This window comes from Danio aesculapii, chromosome 10 (genome assembly GCF_903798145.1).
Source record: "Danio aesculapii chromosome 10, fDanAes4.1, whole genome shotgun sequence".
Classification (NCBI taxonomy): Eukaryota; Metazoa; Chordata; class Actinopteri; order Cypriniformes; family Danionidae; genus Danio; species Danio aesculapii.
In genome coordinates, this window is record NC_079444.1 from 40,772,641 (window position 1) to 40,798,758 (window position 26,118).

A 26,118-nucleotide genomic window follows, 5' to 3' on the forward strand; every position below is an offset into this window, starting at 1 on the left:
TACCAAACATGTTCAAAGAGGCGGAGAGTGAGCGGAGCTACAGAAACCTGCTGGCATTTTGCTTGGAGCTGGCAGACAGACTTTACTTTGGGAGAAATGCTTAATACTCTATTACCTGCGACTCGTTTGTGTCCTGACCACATGTTCTTGGCTGTACACTATATCAATAAAGTGTTTAGACTTTTAAAAACACTGTAGTAATACATTGAGACGCTAAACATTGTTCTTATGGTGTTTTTCTACAGGAGGAAAACACGAATTACTTCCAAACACTTCAATTATATTCTGTGTTATTAAATGCAAGACTATTGATGAACTCCAGCATAATACTGCATGATAACGCTTCAGATGACTGTTCTAGAGCCTACAGCTAATCAATCTGGCACATTCTGGAGGGCATTACAGCTCTAAAGAAAAATATTAATGATCAATGATCTTAAATAAAACAAATACATTTACAGAGATGGTATATAAGTATATAATTTCACTCACCAGGGAAACGGAGCCCACGTGAATGGTTTGTGAGCACAATTAAGTGCACACAGCATGCCATATCATCTGATAATTGTAGGAAATAATCCCAAAAGGCAATTGACTGTGTAAAGAAACATTAATCAACACAAAAATGCGATGTATATGCCGAGTTCATAGGCTAATTAGCCGTAATCAGCTGAGGTGACGAAACAGCGAGCAGCGAGACCTATCTGTCACTCAAGTGGCCACGCCCTTAATTATGCAAACTTATTATAACTTAATAAAAACGAAACGGATGAGTTATGAAAAAAATTCACCCCCCTCACAGTTGTCATGAAGGTTAATCGTGGCTATATGTACCAAAGCCATCTTTTGTACCAGGCTACATGTTTTTATCAGCTGTAAAACTGGCCAATTTCCCATTGCAGTCAGAAATGACCTGGACTTCCTGGAGCCAGCCCCCCAAGGCGAGTCGATGAATTGCAGTTTTAGTTACTTTCGTACTGGCTTCCCGAGGGAGAGCGGGAGGTTGCCGCTTAGTGTGAGCATAGTGGCAGATTCAAAAACAATACTAACGTCTTATGCTAATCAGTTGTTGCCAGACGGAATTTGCGGACATTTTATGTTATTTCTGCTGAGAATTTTGGTAAAAATCTGCGGATTTCTGCGGAATGATTTTGCGAGTATCATAAATAAAACCTTAATATGTGAAATAAAAAATATTATCTTTTTAACTTTAATGTTTAAAATGCAAATCCAATTAGATTAACTTTATTTGGTAAACAAAGCAAGTCTCTCATGTAAAATTTCTACTAAAGGACAGAAAATATTACTTTACAAACTGTATTATAAATAAATCATATTAACATTTTCATATCAGTCAATAATATTACTGTAATTAATTTAAAAACTGAATAAATATATATATTTACACACATTTACACAAGTAAATAAACAGAAATAATAATAGGCTAAAAATCGGCGGAATTCTGCTGAAAATCTGCGGAATTCTGCGCACATAGATTCCGTGTGGGCCTACTAATGAGGAAGAGATGGTCACTAGTGGGCGGGGCTTTCCCCCTCTCATGATACGTACAAAGATAGAATGTCAATCAAAGTTTCTGCAGACTGTCCATCACTGATTCTCACTGATTCCACGTCTTTTATTGAGAGTTTGTCGTCTCAGACTAGAGATATTTGTCTGAGCAAAGCAAAATGATGCAGGGCAGAAAATATGGTGGGCATGTTTGAGCAACGTTGTTGGAAACTATTCCTTTTTTTTTCATTGCACACATCGATGGGGTTAATGAATTCCAACAGAAAATATCCAGTCGTAGGAAGCAGAACAACTTTAGCTAATCCTTCATCCTTTTGATTTCTCACAGTTCAGCCAATTGAGCTCAATTCAGCAGAGACACACAATGAGCTGAAAGCAGCAGGCTATAGTGGTTCAGAACGTGAGGTCAGGATCTGCTCCTGCTGGCTAAATAAGCTTTTGTGTCCACTGAATCCAGAGCGAGGGTGTTTTCATCACAGGTGGCACATGGCCGAGTCATTTTGGGAATTACGGATTACTGATGTAAGTATCAGAGCTGTGAAAATTTCAGCAAAGGGAAATTCTAGTAAATGTCATTAACTTAATGATTCTACACTGCATTTCTACACATATTCTCATTTAAAAACTATTTGAGAGAAATAAACGAGAATTATTGGCACACATTCAATTTATTTATGTTAGCGGTTGCCAGATTATTGTAAAAAATACTTATTTTTTTCTCCATATTGAAGTTCATTTTTAATAGATTTTATATGAGATGGTTTAAAAAAACAATTCTTTAAAAGATTGTACACTCATATGCATATGTCATATTTAAAATCAATATATAAACTCATAATAATATATTCATATAATATTTTTATATATGAAACCAATAATTTGTAAAATATTATTTACATTTCCCTTCCAAGGTTTTTTTTTGTCCATTTTTCATATATTTCTCCTCATATGGTGACATATAATGTTTCTAACAAAGACTAAAAATCTGGACAGGCACAAAAGCAGTCATCTCAGACTGTTTTCTTGAACATGACAATGAGTTCAATGTACTCAAATGGCCTCCACAGTCACCAGACCTCAATCCAATAGAGCACCTTTGGGATGTGGTGGAACGGGAGATTCGCATCATAGATGTGCAGCCGACAAAATTCCATTTGCACCACAGAAATAACTATACCTTTAAATCTGTATTACAATTGAAAACAGAACTGTGAACATAAGAGACGGTAACACTTTATTTTGATGGTCCATTTCAGTATTGGTAGACTGTCTGCTTAATATCTGTTGATACTGCTGCTTTAACAGACATTTAACTGACTATAAGAAACTTTGCAAGTACATGTTAATTTACACTAACCCCATTCCTAACCCCAACCAAACAGTCTACAATATTCTAATGAGAAGTAGTTGGCTAGTAGATACAATGCAACTTAAATTCAACAAATGGATCATCAAAATAAAGTGTGACCTAAGAGAGTTTACAAATATAAAAAACTGCCATCAAACATTAAAGGGCACCTATGGTGAAAAATCTACTTTTAAACCTTTTTGGACAGACATATGTGTAGATATAGTGTATAGACCGTCATATTGGGGTGATATAAGCACACCCAGTCCTTTTTTTTCACTTTAACAGCATAAAAAACGGTGGACCAATTGGAGCGGTTTTCAGATCGACTGCAACTTGATGTAGGAGTGCGGCCCCCTCGCCCACCAATATTGATTGACAGCTGTACATATTAGCATGTCCCAGTAGTCACGTGTATAATCATATCAACAAGACCAGAGGTGCGCAAAGCAACCGGGAATAAAAGGTCTGTTCAGTTCGCTAGGATCATCAATCATCATCAAATGTGATCAAGAGTGAGGGGAAAGTGGAAAGTGCGAGCGCGTTGCCTCACGCACACGTCCCTCCATTGGAAATAGAATGACGAACTTGCCTGCAGGTCGCACACCAAAAATGCCGCTCGGCCACGCAGCGCTATGCATCTCAGAATTCTAAACATAGGTTTCTATCAGGGTACACACAACAGCGCTTCAAGTCGGCGGCTGTCCGCGGTGTCCAGCCATGATTCGGGACACATCATATTACTGCCGCGCCACAGAGCGTCATCTAAATAGTTTCATTTTTAATAACATCTGAAAGTGCGTGTCTGAGTGTGCTGTCTCGTGGCTCTGGTGCCTCAGTCAAAGTTAATTCAGTGTGCGTGGTTATTAGTCTCGGTGTACAAGCTCGGAACTTTAAACTAGCACACAGTTGGCTGTAAAACTGTACAAAGACACAAATGATTTTGCACTCTCTGCTTGGTCGGCTGAATGCTGGTCCTCTCACTCATGTTGCTTCTCTCTGTCTGCTGCTAAACACAGAGCGGGGGAGCTCTTGGCTCCGCCCTCTTGTTACGTATGGCGGGAAGTCGAAACTAATTTTCATGTGAAGCAACACACCCCTAAAACGGCACAGTGAATGACACTTTTTAACACATTAGAATAAAACAATCTGAATTGTGTTTTGAACTGAACCTAAACTGACACACTCAGAAGAACCATAATATTAATATTAAATCTCAAAAATGGGGGAAACTATGTGCCCTTTAAGGCATTTTAGAATGACCAAAACAAATTTACAGTGTGCTCAGCCTGCTGGTTTGTCCATTCGCACACATTTTTATCATCACATGATCTCTTATAACAAAATCACATGACTTTTTTAATGCACATACTGGAATTTGTTTGGTAAAAGTGTTTTCATTGCAGTTTATGCGCATCTTTTCTTATCGAATAAAAAGTTTTGGTCCCACTTTATATTAAGCGTCCGTAACTACTATATACTTACACCTAAATTAATAATTATTTACAATGACCTTACTTTGTAATACATTTATTTACTGTGTACTTATGCTTAAATACTTGTATGTAATTACATCTGTTATTAATTTCTGTAAAACATTTGTAAATACACTGTTGACCATCCACCTTAACCCACCCTTAAACCTACCCATACCACCAAACCTGTCCATAACCCTACCCCTATTCCAACTCTAGTGTTCTCAAATACATTATGAACACAGTAAGTACATTGTATTTATATTTGATGCAAGTACATAGTAGTTAAGGACACAATATAAAGTGGGACTAAAGTTTATCCTACTCAGCTATGCGCATTTTCAAAATGTATGAGCATCTCCATCAACTGTTTTTAATGCACATATCCAAAATGTGCATAAAAATAGGTGGATGGAAACCTAGCTAGTGTCCACTTCCATTTTTCCCCATTAAATATAATACAAGAAAGAAGGTTGTTTCCCAATGACTTAAAAGAAAATGTACAATAATACAAGGCGAAAGAATGCCAGGAAAAAGAGCAGCGCCGAGCAATCAGATTCACTGGACTACCTGCAGAGAGACAGATTAGCTCTAGACAAAAACCTATTTGTCCCTATAGAAAGCCGAGCAAGGAAACTGCCGAATTCTGAATGCTGCTGGTTTCAGAGCTGTGCTTCTGTGCATCAGAGACTGGAGAGATCAATATGGAGATGGTGAACGTACCCACATGGGCGGAGGGTAAAGACGATGTAGCTCTCCTCCACACTTCTCTCCACAAAGGTCACGCAAGTGTGCTTCTCCCAGTGACGCATGGCTTGCTTGAAAATGGCTCGCTGGCTGCCTGTAAGGGTTTGGTTTTAATCAGTAAAGAAGGTGAGGGCGTCTGGATAACACTGAGCCAGAGAGCCAGCTTACTAATGAAAAATCACAAAGGTAATATGATTTTGGGAAGCCACTGAGCTCTGAACTCATTTAGGATTAGTGTTAGATTGAGCGTGGCTGGAGAATAACAGTAGAGTACCCCATTATGCTGTTTAAACTTTCCTAATTGTCTTATGGATTCTGCAGTTTGTTTACGTCCATTCAAGGTCAAAATCCCTTTTTGGTTTATTTTGATATTTACAGAAGTCTTACAGTGTCTTACTACTCTGATTGGTCAGATGGCCAGTTGGTTTTAATTGGTCAGATGACCCTTCTCTGCTCTGATTCATCACATGACCCAGTCTTGTGTGATGTTCTAAATGGCCATACTTTGCCCTGATTGGTCACATGACCCAGCTGGTTTTGATTGGTTTAATAGCCCTACTTTGATCTGATTGATCAGATTGCCCAGGTGGTTTTGATTGGTCAAAAGGCCCTACTCTTCTCTGGTTGGTCAGATGGTTTAGTTGGTTTTGATTGGTCTAATGGCCCTACTCTTCTCTGATTGGTCACATGGTCCAGTTGGTTTTGATTGGTATAATGGCCCTACTTTGCTCTGATTAGTCAGATGGTCCAGTTGGTTTAGATTGGTATAATGGCCCTACTTTGCTCTGATTGGTCACATGGTCCAGTTGGTTTTGATTGGTCTAATGACCCTACTTTGCACTGATTGGTCTGATGATCCAGTTGGTTTTAATTGGTCTAATGGCCCTGCTCTTCTCTGAGTAGTCAGATGATCCAGTTGGTTTTGATTGGTCTAATGGCCCTACTCTTCTCTGATTGGTCAGATGGTCCAGTTGGTTTTGATTGGTATAATTGCCCTACTTTGTTCTGATAGGTCATATGACCCAGTTGGTTTTAATTGGTCTAATGACCCTACTTTGCTCTGATTGGTCAGATGGTCCAGTTGGTTTTAATTGGTATAACGTCCCTACTTTGCTCTGATTGGCCAGATGATCCAGTTGGTTTCGATTGGTCTATTGGCCTTACACTTCTCTGATTGGTCAGGTGGTCCAGTTGGTTTTGATTGGTATAATGGCCCTACTTTCCTCTGATTGGTCAGATTATCCAGCTGGTTTTGATTGGTATAATGGCCCTACTCTGCTCTGATTGGTCAGATGGTCCAGTTGGATTTAATTGGTCTAATGGTCCTACTCTTCTCTGATTGGTCAGATGGTTCAGTTGGTTTTGATTCGTAAAATGGCTCTACTTTGCTCTGATTGTTCAGATGATCCAATTGGTTTTGATTGGTCTATTGGCCCTACTCTGATTGGTCAGATGGTCCAGTTGGCTTTGATTGGTATAAAGGCCCTACTTTGCTCTGATTGGCCAGATGATCCAGTTGGTTCCGATTGGTCTAATGGCCCTACTCTTCTCTGATTGGTCAGATGGCCCAGTATGTTTAATTATTCTGACCCTGCTCTCTCAGAAAGGGCTTTTTAAAGGGCTTCTGCCAAAAATTGTGAATCAAAACTTTTTAAAATCTTGAATCAATATCGGAGTTTCTTTTGCACACTGGAGAGAAATATGCTGTTCAAAACTGGGTTCTAAAGGATGTCACCATGTTAGCAGTATTTCTTTAAGAAAGGTATGTTTTAAAACAAGCATAGCAAACAAACGATCGGTGTTCACATTTGGGCTGCTCTAACCAATAGCAAAACAGTAACTATTGGGGAGGCAGAGCTAAACATTGTATCGCCCCATCTGATTGGTCAAATAGACATAAACAATCGATGCATGAAATAAATGTGATTTATCACACATGTTTGATTTTGTATATTGCATATACCATTATTATGATAGAGATAATTGGGTGATATACTGTGCAGCTCTAATTTGCACTTTGATACATGAAATTAATTTTTGCATTGATAATCATCTACATTACAAACTGCACGAAAGGCAATATCAGAAAAAGCATAATTAAGCACTTTAAATTTCAGCATTTGCAGAATCTGTTCAAGAGACACCCCCATAATAAATATAATATAAATTTTGCATGAATATTATATTAAATCAATATTAGAAAATAAAAAAAATTGCATCATAATAATAATAATAAAAAAACTTACCACTAAAGTTGCCACTAATAATGTAGGGTATTATGCCATTGGGCCAAACTCTCTCAGGTCTAGCAGTGGCTGCTCTCCTTCTGCGTAAGAGGCTTTGATTAGCCAACGCTGGCTCGTCCTTTGCATTTCTATTAGCTGAGGATCTGTTTACTAGGGCAAAGACAATGCTTCAGCCAATACATTCACTTAAAATAAAAGCAATTATACTGCACAGATTAAAGGGATAGTTCACCCCAAAAAAATTAAATTCTGTCATCATTTACTCACCTCTACTTGTACAAAACCCATTTGAGTTTCTTTCCTATGTTGAACACAAAAAGAGATGCTAGTTGCTGGCATCCATTGACTTCCATAGTAATTATTTTTCCCTACTATGAAAGTCAATGGGTGCCGGCAACCAGCATTCTTCAAAATATCTTCTTTAGTGCTAAACAGAAGAAAGAAACTTAAAAGCACACGAGGGAGAGAGAGTAAATTGAGGGAATTTTTGTTTTTGGGTAAATTATAGTCTTAACGTATTTTTTTGCAATCAATTGATTATTAGTGCTGGGTAGAGTAAAAACCTCTGAAGTCTGTAATGAAATCAGTTAGATTAAACATTACAATTTGTATACCTTCTGATTACTACTAAAATAACTTCTTTATATAGATCTGAATACACTGTAAATATGGGGGGAGGGGGGTATTCAACATGTCATGCTTTTTTCCTGTGAGTAATATTTCTAAAGGAGCTGTTGACATGGAATTGAAGAAGATTTTTGTAAGACCCAAGTTATGTGTAAAAACTGAAATGACACAAGGAGAAAGTGCTGAACTACTGAAACGTATTTAATACTTTATATAAAAGTCTTCTTTGGTGCTGCAGCTTAAAGACGCCTCTCATATGGCGAATGAAGTCACATGCATTGCTCAGGTGTGAGTTTCTCACAGACTTCAACAGAGTGTCAAAGTCCTGATGGTTCTGTGGGTCTCGTCCATCAAATCTGATCTTCATTTTGTATTTTCTATTGGATTCGGGTCAGGTGATTGGCTGGGCCATTCTACAGCTTGATTTTCGTTCTCTGAAAGCATTTGAGAATTTCTTTGGCTGTGTTTTGCATCATTGTCTTGCTGAAAAGTCCTTGGATTTCAGCTTCTGACTGAGCTTTCACTGCCTTTCTATACCTCCCTTTCTTCATGTGTTCAATACTTTTTTTCTGTGTCATTTCATTTCATTATATATAAATTCATTTGTAAAGTAATTAGATTTGTTCATACGGATTTGCATATGTGGATATCTTTGACTGTTACCAACATCTGGTGAAAATTTCAAGTCAACATCACATTTAGAAATATGTTTTCTGAGAAAAACGGTCACGTGCTCAATACTTATTAATACCCCCACTGTATAAAATAAAACAAATGTATAATAAATGAAATATATAACAATTTATATTAAATAAAATACTCTCTAAAAATACACAGACTCAACTTAAAATTTAATGCAACTTGCTGCATGGCTTTTTTTTGAGTTGATTTGCAATTTATGATGGCAAGTTGTCTTTACAATTTTAAGTTGAGTCAACTTATTTTTTACAGTGCCATCACTGTCCATGAATTTATCATTCAGTTTTACGTTTCTTCACCCAATAAAGGTTTTTAAAAAGTGATATATTCTAATGATAAATACTCTTTAATTACAAGTACACCTTTTGGAATCTGAACTCTACGTCATATATTCATATAATCAATTCGGAGTGTGCTAGTGTTGTCACTATACTGGAATTTCCAATTTTAATAGGATACCTTAAAAAAAACAATATTTAATACCATCTTCAACATCCTGGGGACCAAATTCTGTAACATTAAAAGTATGCAAATTAAGTAAAAAGGGGAGAAAAAAAAACCTAAACCGCTTATAGCAGGTACGTCAGAAGTCCATAAGTCCAAAAGCCAATACATTACAAAAGAAAAACTAAATTAGTGCAACATTATTTTATTTTCTGATTAAACAAAAGTGTTACAATCGTAATATTCAATCATTCATCCTTCGTTTTAGTCTCTATTTCAGAGGTCGCCACAGCAAATTGTACCTCCAACTATTCCAGCAAATGTTTTACGCAGCGGGTGCCCTTCCAGTCGCAACCCAGTAGTGGGAAACGTATACACACTCATTCACACACACTTATAAACTATGACCAATTTACTTCAACCAATTCACCTATAGAGCATGTGTTTGGACTGTGGGGGAAACCGGAGCACCCTGAGGAAATTTTAATATTGTTATTAATTATTGATCTCCCTGCTGGTGAGAACAGAGAGCCAGTATATTGTTACTAACCACAAGCAAGATTGTCTCATTTTAATATTTCAGTATCAACATTTATTGATATTTTTTGACAACATTAGTGTGTATTCTTGAATTTCAACAATGTTGTGCAACCACACTCACCTGAATCAGCTTTAGAGATTCCCGAAGGCTCATTTTCTGTAGCGTGCACATAGTTGGCTTTAAGAAAGCGCAGGTCCTCCTCATCCAAGGCGATGTCCCCTAAAAAAGCAACTAACACAAAAAGAGTGAACAAACATGAATCAGTAACTGAACCTCTTAAGGTCAAAGAGCACGACTGACAAGGTAAAAACCTGACATAATGAGGAGCTTGTAGGACTTAATATTCCAGTTAGCAAAACACAAATGCCCAGAAACACAATATGGGGTCATGAGGTTAAAGTCATGGTAGCGAAAGTGCATGTTAGAGACTTCAGAATGTCAGACATACAGTTTTGTATGCCCTTAACTCTGTTTGATAATGGACTACTTTGTATTCAGGTGGTTTAGATTGAAGGGAGATGCTGAAAAACAAACCTTACACCAGCAAAACTACAAGGAAAATAAACTGGATTTGCTAATGCAAACTAGAAACATGCTAACAACATGCTAATTGATACTGGAAACATGCTAATAACATGTTTATCCATCCTAAAAATTTGCTAGCAACATGCTAAAATTCATACTAAATTTATGCTAACGACATGCTATTCATACCGGAAACATGGCAAGAACATGCTATTCATACTGAAAATATGGTAAACGTGTTAATCCATACCAAATAAAACGCTAGCAACATGTTAAAATTTATACTAAATCAATGCTAACAACATGCTAATTCATTCTGGAAACATGGTAAGAACATACTATTCGTACTGGAAACATGCTAAATGCGCTTATCCACCCAAAATTGCTAGCAACATGCTAAAATTTATACTAAATTAATACCAACAACATGCTATTCATACTGAAAACATGGTAAGAACAGATTATTCATACTGGAAACATGCTAAATGTGCTTATCCATACCAAAAAAAAAATGCTAGCAACATGCTAAAATTCATACTAAATTAATACTAACAACATGCTATTCATACTGAAAACATGGTAAGAACTTATTATTCATACTGTAAACATGCTGAAAGTGCTTATCCATACCAAAAAACGCTAGCAACATGCTAAAATTCATACTAAATTCATGCTAACAACATGCTATTCATACTGGAAACATGCAAAACGCGCTTATCTATACCAAAAAATGCTAGCAACATGCAAAAATTTATACTAAATTAATGCTAACAACATGCTAATTCATACTGGAAACATGGTAAGAACATGCTATTCATACTGAACACATGGTAGGAACATGCTATTCATACTGGAAACATGCTAAACATGCTTATCCATACCAAAAAAAACGCTAGCAACATGCCAAAATTCATACTAAATCAATGCTAACAACATGCTAATTCATGCTGGAAACATACTGATAACACAAATTCATGCTAAAAAGCTAAGTCTGTTTATCTATATATCTATCTACTGTATTTATCTATACTTATTACATCTATGTTTGTACATACAACAACTTCAAATCATAAAAAGTTTGAACACAAAGTTGAAAACACAAATAAAAGCAGTGATTTCTAAATTTACTTTGACATGTATTTCATTGCAGACAATACAACAAACATTATTTAATGCGTTCCTCATAATTTCTATAGTCATTTTGTTTTAAATAAACACATTTTCCAACACATTTCAAAAAAAGTTGGCACAGTAAAGCATTTACCGCTTTGTAATGTTGACGTTTCTTTTCACAACACTTAAAAAGACGTTTAGAGACTGAAGACACCAAGTGATGATGTGTTTCAGGTGTAATTTTGTCCCATTTTTCTTGCAAACAAGTCTTAAGGCGGGCAACAGTACGGGGTCTTTGTTGTTCAAAATGCACCAAACATTCTCTATTGGAGACTAGGGCTGGGCAATATGGGCAAAAAAAATAAATCACATAAAAATCCTTTTTAGAAGGAATTACGATATACGATATCTATCCGGTATTTTCCCATAAATGGTTACTGGAGAGTTAAAGCCTTGATTAAAACTTTGTTAAACAATTTTTAAGCAAAATATAATTTAAACACAGGGGTTTCCCTCTCTGTTTACAAATAAACAGCGGCATAAAAAATAACAGCTCCATAAAATCTTTGATAAATAAAGTACAGTACAGGTTTTTCTCTTGCTTTAAAACTATAAGTTGCACGACATCTCAAATTATAAAAAAAAAAATCTTTGATAAATACAGTAAAAATACAGTACAGTGATAAACAAATACAGTACAGTGATAAACAAATACAGTACAGTGTTTTTTTCCTGCTTAACACTACTGTATACACAGCAGTGCACTGTGCTGCTGTGCAAATAACAAAGTAAACAGAACCACAGAAACATAGCTACATTGTCAGAGCAAAAAAGGGACACACTTAAATAGTAACACAACAAAAAGTATTGTAGGGTAAAAAAGAACCACAACAAATTTAAATATGAAACACAGTATTTTATGTCACAATTACAGTGTTGTTATAAATAATCCTGTATAGCACAGTTGTGTGACTTATAGACAACTATTAAATCAGCTGTATATGTTTTAGTTACACATTGACATGTATGTAGTGTGCACAATTATCAAACAGTGCACATATCGAAGATATAAAAACTCCTACACATTTTCTTTTGTTTCGTTTTGACTAAACGTGTTTTACTAAATATTAAATAAGGAGATGAAAATGAATAGACTGTAGATATGAGAAGTAATGAAATTGAGTACTGTGATGAAATGCTGGTTAAGCATATAAATGTAAACAGTCATTATAAGAGAGCAGAACGCAGGGCTAAATGTGTTGTAACATAAATGTAAAGAAGAGACCGTCGTGTAGTAAATACTAAACTTATATTTAGTGAATATGAGGTGGTTTCACTTTAGAAATGTGGTATAAATTCGTCCCACTTTGATTCTTTTAAACACATTCAGGTGCTGCTTGTCAATTTGACAAGGCTGTCAATTGCAGAAGAAATGATCGATAAAAGGTTTCTGATAAACCGCTGTGATAGCCACAGGCGCTGTGTGACGTGCGTGCACACGAGGAGGAGTCAGATTTCGATACCACACCAGCACTGCATGTTCCTTCATGCCGCGTCAGTGATGGGTCATTCTTGAACGATTCGTTCATTTTGAATCATTCATTTGGGCACATTTGTGCAAGTGGAGCTCGCATGCTACCTTGGGAGTGGTCCGTTTCGCGCAGAATGCACATGTGTGGCCTAAAACCATATCGATATGAACGATATTGGACAATCCCACATAGGTTGGGTAATTATATCGATATATCCCCAGAACTCGATATACCACCCAGCCCTATTGGAGACAGGTTGGGACTGCAGGCAGGTCAGTCAAGTACCTATATCCCTATCCTCCGCAGCCAGTACTTTGTAATGTGTGCAGAATGTGGTTTTGCATTGTCTTGTTGAAACATCCATGGCCATCCCTGGAAAAGACGGCAGCATATTGTGCTCCAAAATCTCTATGTACTTTTTAGCATTAATGGCGTATCACAGAAGTGCTGGTTACCTTTGCCAAGGGCACTGACACAACCCCATACAAAGATACACCCTGGCTTTTGGACTTGCTGCTGGTAACAGTCAGGATGATTCTTTTCTTCTTTGTTCCGGAGCACATGGTGTCCATTTCTTCCAAAACATACATGAAATACTGATTCTACTGACCACAGTCCATGTTTCCACTGTGTGATGCTTCATCCCAGATGCTTCTGAGCCCAGAGAAGTTGATGGCGCTTCTGGACACTGTTAACATAGGGCTTCCTTTTGGCACTGTACAGTTTTAACTGGCATGTGTCGGTGTATTGTGGTACTTGGCAAAGGTTTGTAAAAAGTAGTCCTTAGCCCATGTGGTTATATCACTTATCACTAGACCTTTACGCACTGATATTCCTCCAGATTCCTGGAATCTTTTAATGATGTTATGCACTATTGAAGATGAATTATCCAAATGTCTTCCCATCTTTGCTCCTAAAGGACTAGACCTTTCTTGGATGCTGCTTTTGTATCAAATCATAATTACAATCACCTGTTGACATCACCTGTTTCAAATCACATAATTTAACCAATTTACCTGATTACTACCTCCAAACTGCTCCTGTCCCAATTATTTAGATTGTGTTGCAGGTCTGAATGACAGGAAAGGATGTATATTTACAAATGAAATGAAGTTGACCAGACCAAACATTAACTATTTTGTGTTCATGTTGTCTGCAATTAAATACAAGTGAGTTTTTCATACTGTCCCAACTTTTTCTAATTTGGGGTATAGTAAAAACATGCTAGAAATATGTTGAAATTCAAACTGAAAACATGCGAGCAACATGCTAATTCATACTGGAAATCATGCTAGTAGCACCATGTCAATTCATACTAAACTTTAAAACTTTTTCATCCATTCCTACTTTTACAAACGGTTTCAAAGCAAACAAACTACATCGACCAGGCTTTCTCAAGCCACCAAACTTTAATAGCTAGTTAGTTAAATAGCGCAGGTGCTGTGTATTTAAAATGGAGGGATTTGAAAGGTTTACCAATCTAAATGGACAGGGATTTTGTTTTAAATATGTGTTCTCATTTATAAAAGCTTATTAGCCTGCTTTATCAATGCTTTGCTGTGCAGTAATTGAATGAAGGATCACTCTATATTTACCAGTAGTTATTTGCCCTTCACAAGCAAATCTTTAAATCCCCAATGTCGATGTTGATTTCCTTGTTTACCAGATTTTTAATCCTTTGTAAGATCTTCGAATCAACATATTTATCTGTGTATTAAAGATATGAATGAGAAGTTTTTTTGCAGCTAGAGAGGTTTCATACCCAGACTTGAATACCAGTGAAGACTTTAAAGATGCATGAAAGTCTGATGACATTTAAGCACACACGCACACGCACACACGCACACACGCACACACGCAGGCACGCACACACAGGACAGAGACAGATATATAAAAATCATTAAGATGTCTGTCAGTAAAAGTTCAAAGCTTTCTTGTATTATTTATATGCGAAAAGTGCAATGCAAGCAGTTTGCAATGCAAATTGTGAAAGTGAAAAACTACCAGCATTTCTGCTAAGGCATCAATTGGATTCATTTTGTGTCAGAATTATTTATTTCCTGTTTAGATGCATCTCCTATTGCCAGGAATATTAGGTACACTAAAGTAAAACTAAAAATAAAATAAAATAAAATAAAATAAAATAAAATAAAATAAAATAAAATAAAATAAAATAAAATAAAATAAAATAAAATAAAATAAAATAAAATAAAATAAAATAAAATATAACTTTATTGTGACCTGGACCTGCTGTTGAAACATTTGAATTGAAAATAAAATAATAATAAATAATTGAAATAAATAAATAAACAAAAAAAATAATAATAATTAATTAATAATAATTAATGAAATAAAATAAAATAAAATAAAATATTATATTAAATAAACCTTAGTTATTGTGACCCAGCCATGGATTTGCTGTTGAAATATATGGATTGAATATAAAATAAAATAAAATTACATTAAATATGAAAAATAAAGTAAATAAATAAAATTTATTAAAGTAAAATAAAATACAATAAAAATTTTAACAAAATAAAATAAAATAAAATAAACCTTAGTTATTGTGACCTAGCTCTGGATTTGTTGTTAAAATGTTTGGATTAAAAATAAAATAAAATTAACTGATAAATAAATCAATAAATAATAAAGTGTAAAAGGAAAGTAAAAGTGTAATAGTAAAGTAAAGTAAAGGTATAATAGTAAAGTAAAAGTGTAAAAGTAAAGAAAATTAAAGTAAAAGTGTAAAAGTAAAGTAAAAGTGTAAAAATAAAGCAAAGGAAATAAAAAGTGTTAAAATAAAGTAAAAGTAAAGTAAAAGTGTAAAAGTAAAGTAAAAGTGTAAAAGTAAGGTAAAAGTGTAAAAGTAAAGTAAAAGTTAAGTAAAAGTGTAAAAGTAAAGTAAAATGTAAAAGTTCAAAAGTAAAGTAAAAGTTTAAAGCTAAAGTAAAGTAAAAGTGTAAAACTAATGTAAAGTAGAGTAAAGTAAAAGTAAAAGTGTAAAAGTAAAGTAAAAGTGTAAAAGTAAGGTAAAAGTGTAAAAGTAAAGTAAAAGTTAAGTAAAAGTGTAAAAGTAAAGTAAAATGTAAAAGTTCAAAAGTAAAGTAAAAGTTTAAAGCTAAAGTAAAGTAAAAGTGTAAAACTAATGTAAAGTAGAGTAAAGTAAAAGTAAAAGTGTAAAAGTAAAGTAAAAGTGTAAAAGTAAAGTAAAGTGATACAAAAGTAAAAATAAAATTAACCTGAGTTATGCCAGCCATGGATAAGCTGTTTAAATGTATGGGCTGAAAATAAAATAATCAATTATTAATTAATAAAAAAGATTTTTTTTAAAGGGTAAAATAAAAAAATAATAAAACAAATCAAATAAAATAAAGCATGACAAAGAGCTAAGAAACTAAATCAATCTAAATTAAATTAATAAATAACAAAACAACTACAAAATATTAAGAAAACAAATATAAAATAACAAAAAATTCAAATAACATTAAACAAATATTGAAATAAAAGGTTACATAATATTTATTAATTAATTATCCTTTTTTCAGAGGCCTTATAAAATCAGTACAACTTTATTTTGGTATCATGGGGTGTTTCAGTTATACTAATTAACTTTCCCCTTTTATATTCTATAAAGGCATTACAGATCTCTTTGTGCGGCTGTGAACATTCATCATGTCTGCAATGTGACCTAGAAGCAGAATCCATTGTTTTCGTTACTTCGCAGCAGCAGGGAGCACTTATTATTATTTTTACCCTAGTGTTCTCAGCCTGGCAGGAAACCTTATTAAGCCCACTGCATTTTCCAAATAAACAAAAACGCGCGTGGTTTCGCATCACTTGAGGCTTTTACCCCAACTGTCAAATCTCTTAACTTGCATATAAATACACATTCACGCCCTCCCGTCATTGTGATCTGCAAACGTCAAGGCGCGAGTTACAGCATACTAATTTTGGAGGTGAAGCGGTTCCCAATTAAAGGTTGCATTGAAATCCCAGTGTAAACAGTGTGCGACAGATAAATGGCCATGTGTCACGAACAGAGTCCGCACTGATGTTCTGCTCCAAACATGAAAGTGTAGCAACAAAAGCCATCAAAACTTCAACCTAATTGAGATGATAGAGACAGAGAGTCTCAGGTGCCCTCAACACAAACTATTCTGGGGTGCGTTAGCCAACTCAGAAGTTCCGTTGTTACAAACATTTAGATGATTTGGCGTTTACCAAATCCATCTTTGGTACGTTTGCAACAACACCTCTAGAGCTGTAGTTAGAAGCATAGTTTCTGGGTGTGTTCTATTTCCACTTATCCCCCCTATGCCCTATTCAGTTCTAACTTTCCAACATTTAAACTTGGAATGATTAAAAAAAACATTAAAGTCATCTCTCTTAGGTCTATTTTGTTTTCAAAGTATTTTTACAGTTCAGTGATCTTCATATTGACAACTGTGTTCCCCTCGAAGTGCACTTTAAAAACTATAAATCACTAAACGGCCTAGAACCTCAATACATTACAGATATGCTTGCTGAATACAAAAAACCTAATAGATCACAGATCTTTAGGATCATGTAAACTAGAAATTCTAAGCGTTCAGTCAAAGCAGTGGTGAATCGACGTTCAGCTACTACGCCCCTCACTGCTGGAATCAGCTTCCAGAAATGATCAGATGTGCTCCAACATTAGACAAATTCAAATCAAGACTGAAAACACATCTGTTTAGCTGTGCCTTTACTGAATGAGCACTGTGCTACGTCTGACATATCAAACTATTGTGTTTTTCTTTTCCTTTTCATTACTGTAAAACCTAACTGTGCTTTCACACCGAAAACGTTGAGAGCATCAAAGTCGCTGGAATCATTCACTTCCAATAGGAACGGGTGGTTATAAGTGGAGAGGAGCAGTACAGTGCATCTTCGCTGGTGTGGGCATTGAGGAGAGTTGAAATCAAGTCAACTTCATGGTAATGAGCTAGGAGGCGGTTCAGTGACAAGCAAGGGGAATGTAGAAGTCCACCGCTTGAGAGGATTCCAGAGAACACAGTCCAGTAAACTTCGGTTCTGATCACAGTTGTTCCCAAGGGTTTGATTATTGCGGTCGCTGGATATTCAATTATTTACAATGTTTTTTTAGTGACATATATAAAAAGGCAAGTACTGGCGAGTTGATGCACAAATAAATAAATGAATAAATGAATAAATAAATAAATGAATAAATAAATGAATATATATATATATATATGATGACGCAGTGGCGCAATAGGTAGTGCTGTAGCCTCACAGCAAGAAGGTCGCTGGTTCAAGCCTCGGCTGTGCCAGTTGGCATTTCTGTGTGGAGTTTTCTGTTCTCTCTGCGTTCGAGTGGGTTTCCTCCGGGTGCTCCGGTTTCTCCCATAGTCCAAAGACATGTGGTACAGGTGAATTGGGTAGGCTAAATTGTCCGTAGTGTGTGAGTGTGTATGGATGTTTCCCAGGGATGGGTTGCAGCCAGAAGGGCATCCGCTGCGTAAAATGTGCTGGATAAGTTGTCGGTTCATTCCGCTGTGGCAACCCCAGATTAATAAAGGGACTAAGCCGAAAAGAAAATGAATGAATGAATATACACACACATATACATACATACATACATATACATACATATACATACATACATTCATACATACATACATACATACATATATATATATATATATATATATCTCACTCCAAGTATAATCACAGTACAAAACAGTATAACTGCTTTCGAGTATTTCAGACATATGGACACATATTGGATAAGTTGAGCAAAGCCACACCACACGCAACAACTTGATCTTCCATAGTTAATAAATTTGATAAAAAGTGTGCAACATTTTCACGCTAGAAAACACGTTTAGTGTGGCAATCTCACATAAGAAATGCTCGTGTTTATGGCGCACTCAGCCGAGGCTCGCACTAAGCGCACACACATAGCTCGAAACACAGACTCACACAAGCACAGCTTGTAAGTGAACCAAACGGCTTGTATTTCCCGAGTGGACAGCGACAATATCCATTGCAACAAGTTGTTTTCTTGTATAAGCGGAAACGCAAGCAATCTGGCTAAGTGAAAGTATCTTTCAAAAGTGCATTAACTGCAATGAAAAGTTATGACCGCCTAGCTAATGGTTACGTTACATCATCCACATCGTTCTGCCAGAAGTCAATCACCTAAATTAGCATAATATTAATAGTTAAATAAACACACACATTTGGTTACAATGAGAGCAGTTTTTTTCCAGTGGTAGCCTAAATAAATCTTAAACATTAAATATGCTTTTACATCATATGTTTACATCACCTATAAATAACCTAATAATAAACTAGGCTTTTTAAGAAATCATAAAAAATGTGTATTTTTTTACATTGCAAGATGCACCAAAACTATATTACAAAACTCTAACTCCCAAAACACTGTTAACTCATTTATGTAAATCTGTCAATGATAAATGATAAACATTATCTCATTTAACTGTATTTTGCAAGCTAAAGAGGGTATTTTCAGCTGCAGGGAGCACAATAAAGCAAGAAAGTACCCGACTTCCGACAGAAAAGGCAAACATGTTGATTTTTCTCCAGGTGGTTAAATGGTTAAAAACCGAGTCATTTTACTTCAAACTATTGAAAGGAAAAAATGTATTTATTTGTTTTACAATTATTGGTTTTGTTTTATTTTACATAAAAAACATAATAATAAAACAAATTCTTGTTAATTCTGTTCAATTTCTTTATTTCTTTATTTATTTTTTCATTAAAAAAACACTACAAAAAGCACCGATAAGATTCAATTCAATTCAATTCACCTTTATTTGTATAGCGCTTAAACAATGTAGATTGTGTCAAAGCAGCTTCACATAAAAGGTCATAGTAAATAGGAACAGTGTAGTTCAGTTTGTAGTGTTTAAGTTCAGTTCAGTTTAGCTCAGTTCAGTGTGCCAGAGGACAGAGGAGAATGGCCAGACTGGTTCCAGCTGATAAAAAGCCAACAGTAACTCAAATAAGCACTCGTTACAACCGAGGTCTGCAGAAGAGCATCTCTGAACACACAACACGTCTAACCTTGAGGCGGATGGGCTACAGCAGCAGAAGACCACACCGGGTGGCGCTCCTGTCAGCTAAGAACAGGAAACTGAGGCAACAATTCATACAGGCTCACCAAATTTGGACAATAGAAAATTGGAAAAACATTGCCTAGTCTGATGAGTCTCGATTTCTGCTGCGACATTCGGATAGCAGGGTCACAATTTGGCATCAACAACATGAAAGCATGGATCCATGCTGCCATGTATGGCTACTTCCAGCTGGATAACACACCATGTCATAAAGCGTGAATCATCTCAGACTGGTTTCTTGAACATTTTTCTCCCAGTGATTAAATGGTTAAAAACCGAGTCATTTTACTTCAAACTATTGAAAGGAAAAAATGTATTTATTTGTTTTACAATTATTGGTTTTGTTTTATTTTACATAAAAAACATAATAATAAAACAAATTCTTGTTAATTCTGTTCAATTTCTTTATTTCTTTATTTATTTTTTCATAAAAAAAAACACTACAAAAAGCACAGATAAGATTCAATTCAATTCAATTCACCTTTATTTGTATAGCACGTATACAATGTAGATTGTGTCAAAGCAGCTTCACATGAAAGGTCATAGTAAATAGGAACAGTGTAGTTCAGTTTGTAGTGTTTAAGTTCAGTTCAGCTCAGTTCAGTGTGGTTTAAAAATCAGCACTGAGAGTCCAAACACTGAAGAGCAAAACCAACGATGCGCAGCTCTATATATCCCGAACCATGCAAGTTAGTGGCGAGTAACCGTTAAAGTACCGAGCCAATAAGTGGTATCGATTAAAGTAGTAATACCGTTAAAACCTTAACGATACCCATCCCTAGTCGTCAGGGCAGCAACAGCGAACTGTGATGATCTCGCCGCTTTCGGTGTGAACACACAGTAACACATTTTAATCGGTTTTTAATCATTTTTGATTCTTTGTAGTTGTTTTTTGTCTTGTTTCTTTTATTCCTGTTTATGTAAAGCACTTAGAATTACTATTGTGTATGAAATGTGCTATATAAATAAACCTTGCCTATGTCGACATTACCCTGGATACCGTGGCTCTTGATACATCACAAAGACGCACACCAACAATTTATCCTCTTTTGAACTCTAATAATCACCCACAATGTTTTGTGCATTGCAATATTTTATGTAAAACTGCGCTACTATGCTAATTAAATCTTCACACTCTGCTCTTACTGGTTGAATGTGCAATCAATGAAGATCGGCCACCCGGCCGCTCACATTTAGCCATGAAACCTCCAACACTAAATTGGCCAGTGTTTCATTGTCTAACCCTTATTTATCATTATGAGAATTAGGCATGTGCCGGTATCACATTTTCATGCTGCGATTAATTGATTGAGCTTTTATCACGGTATACGGTATTATCACGATATTGGTAATTTTACTAGAGAAACAGGTAAAAAAAACACAAAAACTTCGGTTTCGTCAACTTAGTAACTTTAATAACTTTTTAATTAACTAAAAGTACTTCAAACATTTAAATACAAATAAATATAAATAAAACAATACACAATATAAAAGTAAACTTGAGGAATTATATCAAAGTGAATGTGCAAAGGGAAACCGTCTTCGATCAGCAATCCCTCTGCATTTTTTTGGAACCCAAAATATTTCCAAACCTCTGACTTTACCCTTTTTGAAGGGGGATAAATTGTCGGCAGCGTTCCTCCTTCCGCCATGCTTCTTCTTCGTGTGAGGATTAGAGAGCGGTGGCAGCGGCGGCGTGCACACAGTGCTTCTACATGTGGGGATTGTTTACATCAGAGTGCGCATCAGTTCTGCGCAGCATATACGCAGTGTTTCTTCAAGCGGTTGATGGAAAATAAGCTAAGGCGTGTTCTAAGAATATAAATTCGGATCTATTATTTTTCAGGGTATTTTGAAGTGCCCGCGATAACAATATCGTGCATATTCATTACCGTGATTTATCGCATTACCGAATACCGGCACAAGCCTAATGAGAATATGAGATGACTTGTATTCTGAGGTTTTTGTCATTTCCCCCTGCCTATGAATCACAGAAAAATTAAATATTGCCATGTTAGTTTTTATTCCCAATTTCAATCAGAAACAAACAAATTATATAATATCTGTTTGATAAATGAACTCATCAAGCTCTCTAATGTAACACATGGGCAGTTTAAAACCTTGGACGAAACAACACTCACTCACACGCTGCTCTCAATCAGCCCAAAACAATGTCCTCGCTGAAAAGCTTCTCCAAAACAAATGCAAAATCTGCTATTCAATCCGAGCCTTTTAATCTAGTCATTAGCACTATACATCCCGTTCAATGGCAGCGAAAACACAGCAGTCGCTCTTTGCAATTTCTCATTTCAGCTCTTGTCTTTGTTGGCATCAAATGAACTCTCAACTTAATAGTGGTTTGGCCAAAATGAATTCCTGAAAGGTTTCAGTCTGCATGCTGTGTGCGTAATGAATAATTGTCTGAAATGCAGCACGGCCCCTGTCAGAAACACGCCGGCTAGTATAGGACTCATTTAAATGTAAATTTAAATTATCTTGAAAAGAATCTGTGATTTCTTTTTGCTAAGAGTACAATCAGTGACTGTAAACCACATTTACTTGACCACTGACTCAGAACAACACGTTCAAACTAAGTACTGAATTTCCTCACATACAAAAAATGACAATATAAAATAATATTAGATACTCACAGGCCACTTTATTAGGTACACATGTCCAACTGCTCATTAACGCAGATTTCTAATCAGCCGATCACATGGCAACAACTCAATGCATTTAGGCATGTAGACATGGTCAAGACGATCTGCTGTAGTTCAAACCGAGCATCAGAATGGGGAAGAAAGCTGATTTAAGTGACTTTGAACGTGGCATGGTTGTTGGTGCCAGAGGGGCTGGTCTGAGTATTTCAGAAACTGGGATTTTCACGCACAACCATCTCTAGGGTTTACGGAGAATGGTCAGAAAAAGAGAAAATATCCAGTCAGCGGCAGTTCTGTGGGCACAAATGCCTTATTGATGCCAGAGGACAGAGGAGAATGGCCAGACTGGTTCCAGCTGATAGAAAGGCAACAGTAACTCAAATAACCACTCGTTACAACCGAGGTCTGCAGAAGAGCATCTCTGAACACACAACATGTCTAACCTTGAGGCGGATGGGCTACAGCAGCAGAAGACCGCACCGGGTGGCACTCCTGTCAGCTAAGAACAGGAAACTGAGGCTACAATTCACAAAGGCTCACCAAATTTGGACAATAGAAAATTGGAAAAACGTTGCCTGGTCTGACGAGTCTCGATTTCTGCTGTGACATTCGGATAGTACGGTCAGAATTTGGCATCAACCACATGAAAGCATGGATCCATCCTGCCATGTATGGCTACTTCCAGCAGGATAACGTGCCATGTCATAAAGCATAAATCATCTCAGACTGGTTTCTTGAACATGACAATGAGTTCGCTGTACTCAAATGGCCTCCACAGTCACCAGATCTCAATCCAATAGAGCACCAGACCGACTGCAGCAACTGTGTGATGCTATCATGTCAATATGGAGCAAAATCTCTGAGGAATATTTCCAGTACCTTATTGAATCTATTCCACAAAGGATTAAGGCAGTTCTAAAGCCAAAATGGGATCCAACCCGGTACTAGTAAGGTGTACCTAATAAAGTGCCTGGTGAGTGTATTAGTGTTGTCAAGATTACCCATTTCAAGGTAAACCATGCCAAATTTCCTGACGGTTAGAATTATTTTATTATAACCTGATGGTTATTATTTCAAACTTTCATTATTAAAAAAAGAAGTCTCCTACATGTAATCTGTGGCTTGGGGAAATTACTACTATTCCCATGTTACTTTTACATTTGGAGCAAATCGGGTACTTTTTTGAAAAGAAAAGCCATTTGACAAAACAAAAAAAAAGGCGTCCTTTAATCTTACCTTGCACTACCCGTCATAATACTTAAATTTACAGCTTTTTTTGCAATAAAATCCTAATCCAATCATGACAAACTATAGATCATTGCAAAGGTCTAAGACTTCTGATTACATATTCTACCATTGTTTTTATTTACGTAGGAAGACTAATAGATTAAAACACATTTACTATCACCTTACACACTGTGGGACCATTTACGGTTACATTTTTGCAACAAGGACACTCCTTAGTGTCATAAAGCATTACTTTGCTACAGCAATCCACATGTAAAATTTAGTTTAGATGTTTTCAGAGGTTAAAATTCAAGTCAAATACCAGAAAACTGGTTATACAGTTGTTTTCAAATGTGTGAAAAAGTACAGTTCATATTCCTCAAAACATAGGGGGCACCTTTGTATGGTCATCAATAAAAACTGGATGTGATCCGGTGGTCATGATTGGTATTGCAGCCAAACAAAATATTACTGAAAACTAATTTTTTGAGATATCAACTTCAAATTTAGAATATAATTTGATCAGATATTTTGCTTAGATTTTCTGTTAGTTTTAGGCTAAAACTTGTTTTGTGAAGTACATATTTATGTATTATAATAGTGTTGGGCACGTTCCTTTAAAAAGTAACCAGTTACTGTTACTAGTTACTTCTCACAAATAGTAACTGAGTTAGTAACCTACTAGATTACATACTTTTTACTAACTTACATAACATAATGAGTAACATAACTATAAAAGTAACTAATTCTATATAAAGTAACTACTTGCGTTACTTTAAGATACATCTTTTGTCAAATGACTATAAAATAGATATAAAACACTGCTCACTAATCTACACTATTGTATTGTTGTTGTGGGACAATTGTGAAAGACAACCATCAAATTCAACATATCATTATCATTACTATAAAACACAATAGATGGTTTAGAACATACAGATATTAGAGATTATTTTGTTTAGTTCTGTTTGTGTAATACGTGTTTGCAGTGGAGAAAAACTAAGTTTAATTTGCTTTGACGTTGTAGCTTCGTCTCCTCCTTTGGTAGCAGAGCTCATGTTATCACCTGCGTAGCCACAAATTTTTTTTGACAGCATGTGATGACATGCAAGTGTATCTGTCTGCGGACTGCAAGACGGGGGGAGTAACATGAAAGGGCGTAAACTTGTAGTAAGTTAGAGGCGTAACCTTGATGTTGTTGTTGGCAAGATGGCGGAAAATACTTACCAGAAAACATTTTCAACCAAATATTTTCATGACATTTCTGCAAATTTATCCACAACCGAGTCATTTGATATATTATTATATTTATCCATTTTGCAACTCATGCAACTCAGCTCGCTGACTTCTTCATCTGTTTTTGTCATGACAGTTATCCTACTCGGTTGCAATTAACAGTACAATGGCGAGTGTGTCAAGTATGAAAACGAGCAACGTGCAAACTGCAAAACTGCGCAGATGACACCAAAGGCAGGCAACACCACAAACCTCATCACTTAAAACAATACACCCTTATAAAGATGCTAATAAAATTACAGACCCAAACAAGTGTTGGTAAACCAGCGTAACTACCCAGCAGAGTTTCATGTCATCATTTCAAAGCCATGCCTCACGAGAAAACCCCCCGGAAAGACAGACGAAAGATATGACAGACAATCTCAAACACAATCTCAAACAATCTCAACGAAACACTTGATGCTGCTGTAAACTACAGGCTGCATTATTTAGGGGCATTTGTTACGACATGATATGATCTTTTGTTGTCAAGCTTATGTTTTCTTTTTAATGTAAGATATTTTTCTTTGGAATTTTTAATACATATTGTCCCTCATCGACTGTAAAAGAACCCAGCCTTTATGAAGGACATAATTACCAAGGAGAAATGCTCAAGACATAATCTTTAAATTAAAGACGTATTAAAAATGCAGCAAATATATGACGACGACTTTACAACATCAGTGGCTTCATTAATAAATCCTCCACCCCAGTTGTTTAAGGAGGGCACGAACTAAAAATGCGTACACTTTGTATATTTTTCACGAATTTTGTTTTTGTTCAATTCAATTCAATTCAATTCATTCCCCTTTATTTGTATAGCGCTTATACAATGTAGATTGTGTCAAAGCAGCTTCACATAAAAGGTCACAGTAAATAGAAACAGTGTAGTTCAGTTTGTAGTGTTAAGTTCAGGTTCAGTTGAGCTCAGTTCAGTGTGGTTTAATAATCACTACTGAGAGTCCAAATACTGAAGAGCAAATCCAACGATGCGCAGCTCTACA

At 35.9% G+C, this 26,118-nt stretch overlaps 1 protein-coding gene across 2 annotated transcripts in view; it reads right to left on the bottom strand.

Moving 5' to 3' along the window:
- Positions 1–26,118, bottom strand: part of bmp1b (bone morphogenetic protein 1b) — a 104,527-nt gene that overhangs the window by 70,541 nt on the left and 7,868 nt on the right. For both annotated transcript variants that reach the window (XM_056467142.1, XM_056467141.1), the window contains exons 2-4: positions 9,779–9,889; positions 7,348–7,497; positions 5,078–5,195 (exon numbers count right to left, since the gene is read on the bottom strand). In XM_056467142.1, coding sequence (XP_056323117.1) covers positions 5,078–5,195; positions 7,348–7,497; positions 9,779–9,889 — 379 coding nt within the window. The remainder of the gene's footprint in view (positions 1–5,077; positions 5,196–7,347; positions 7,498–9,778; positions 9,890–26,118) is intronic.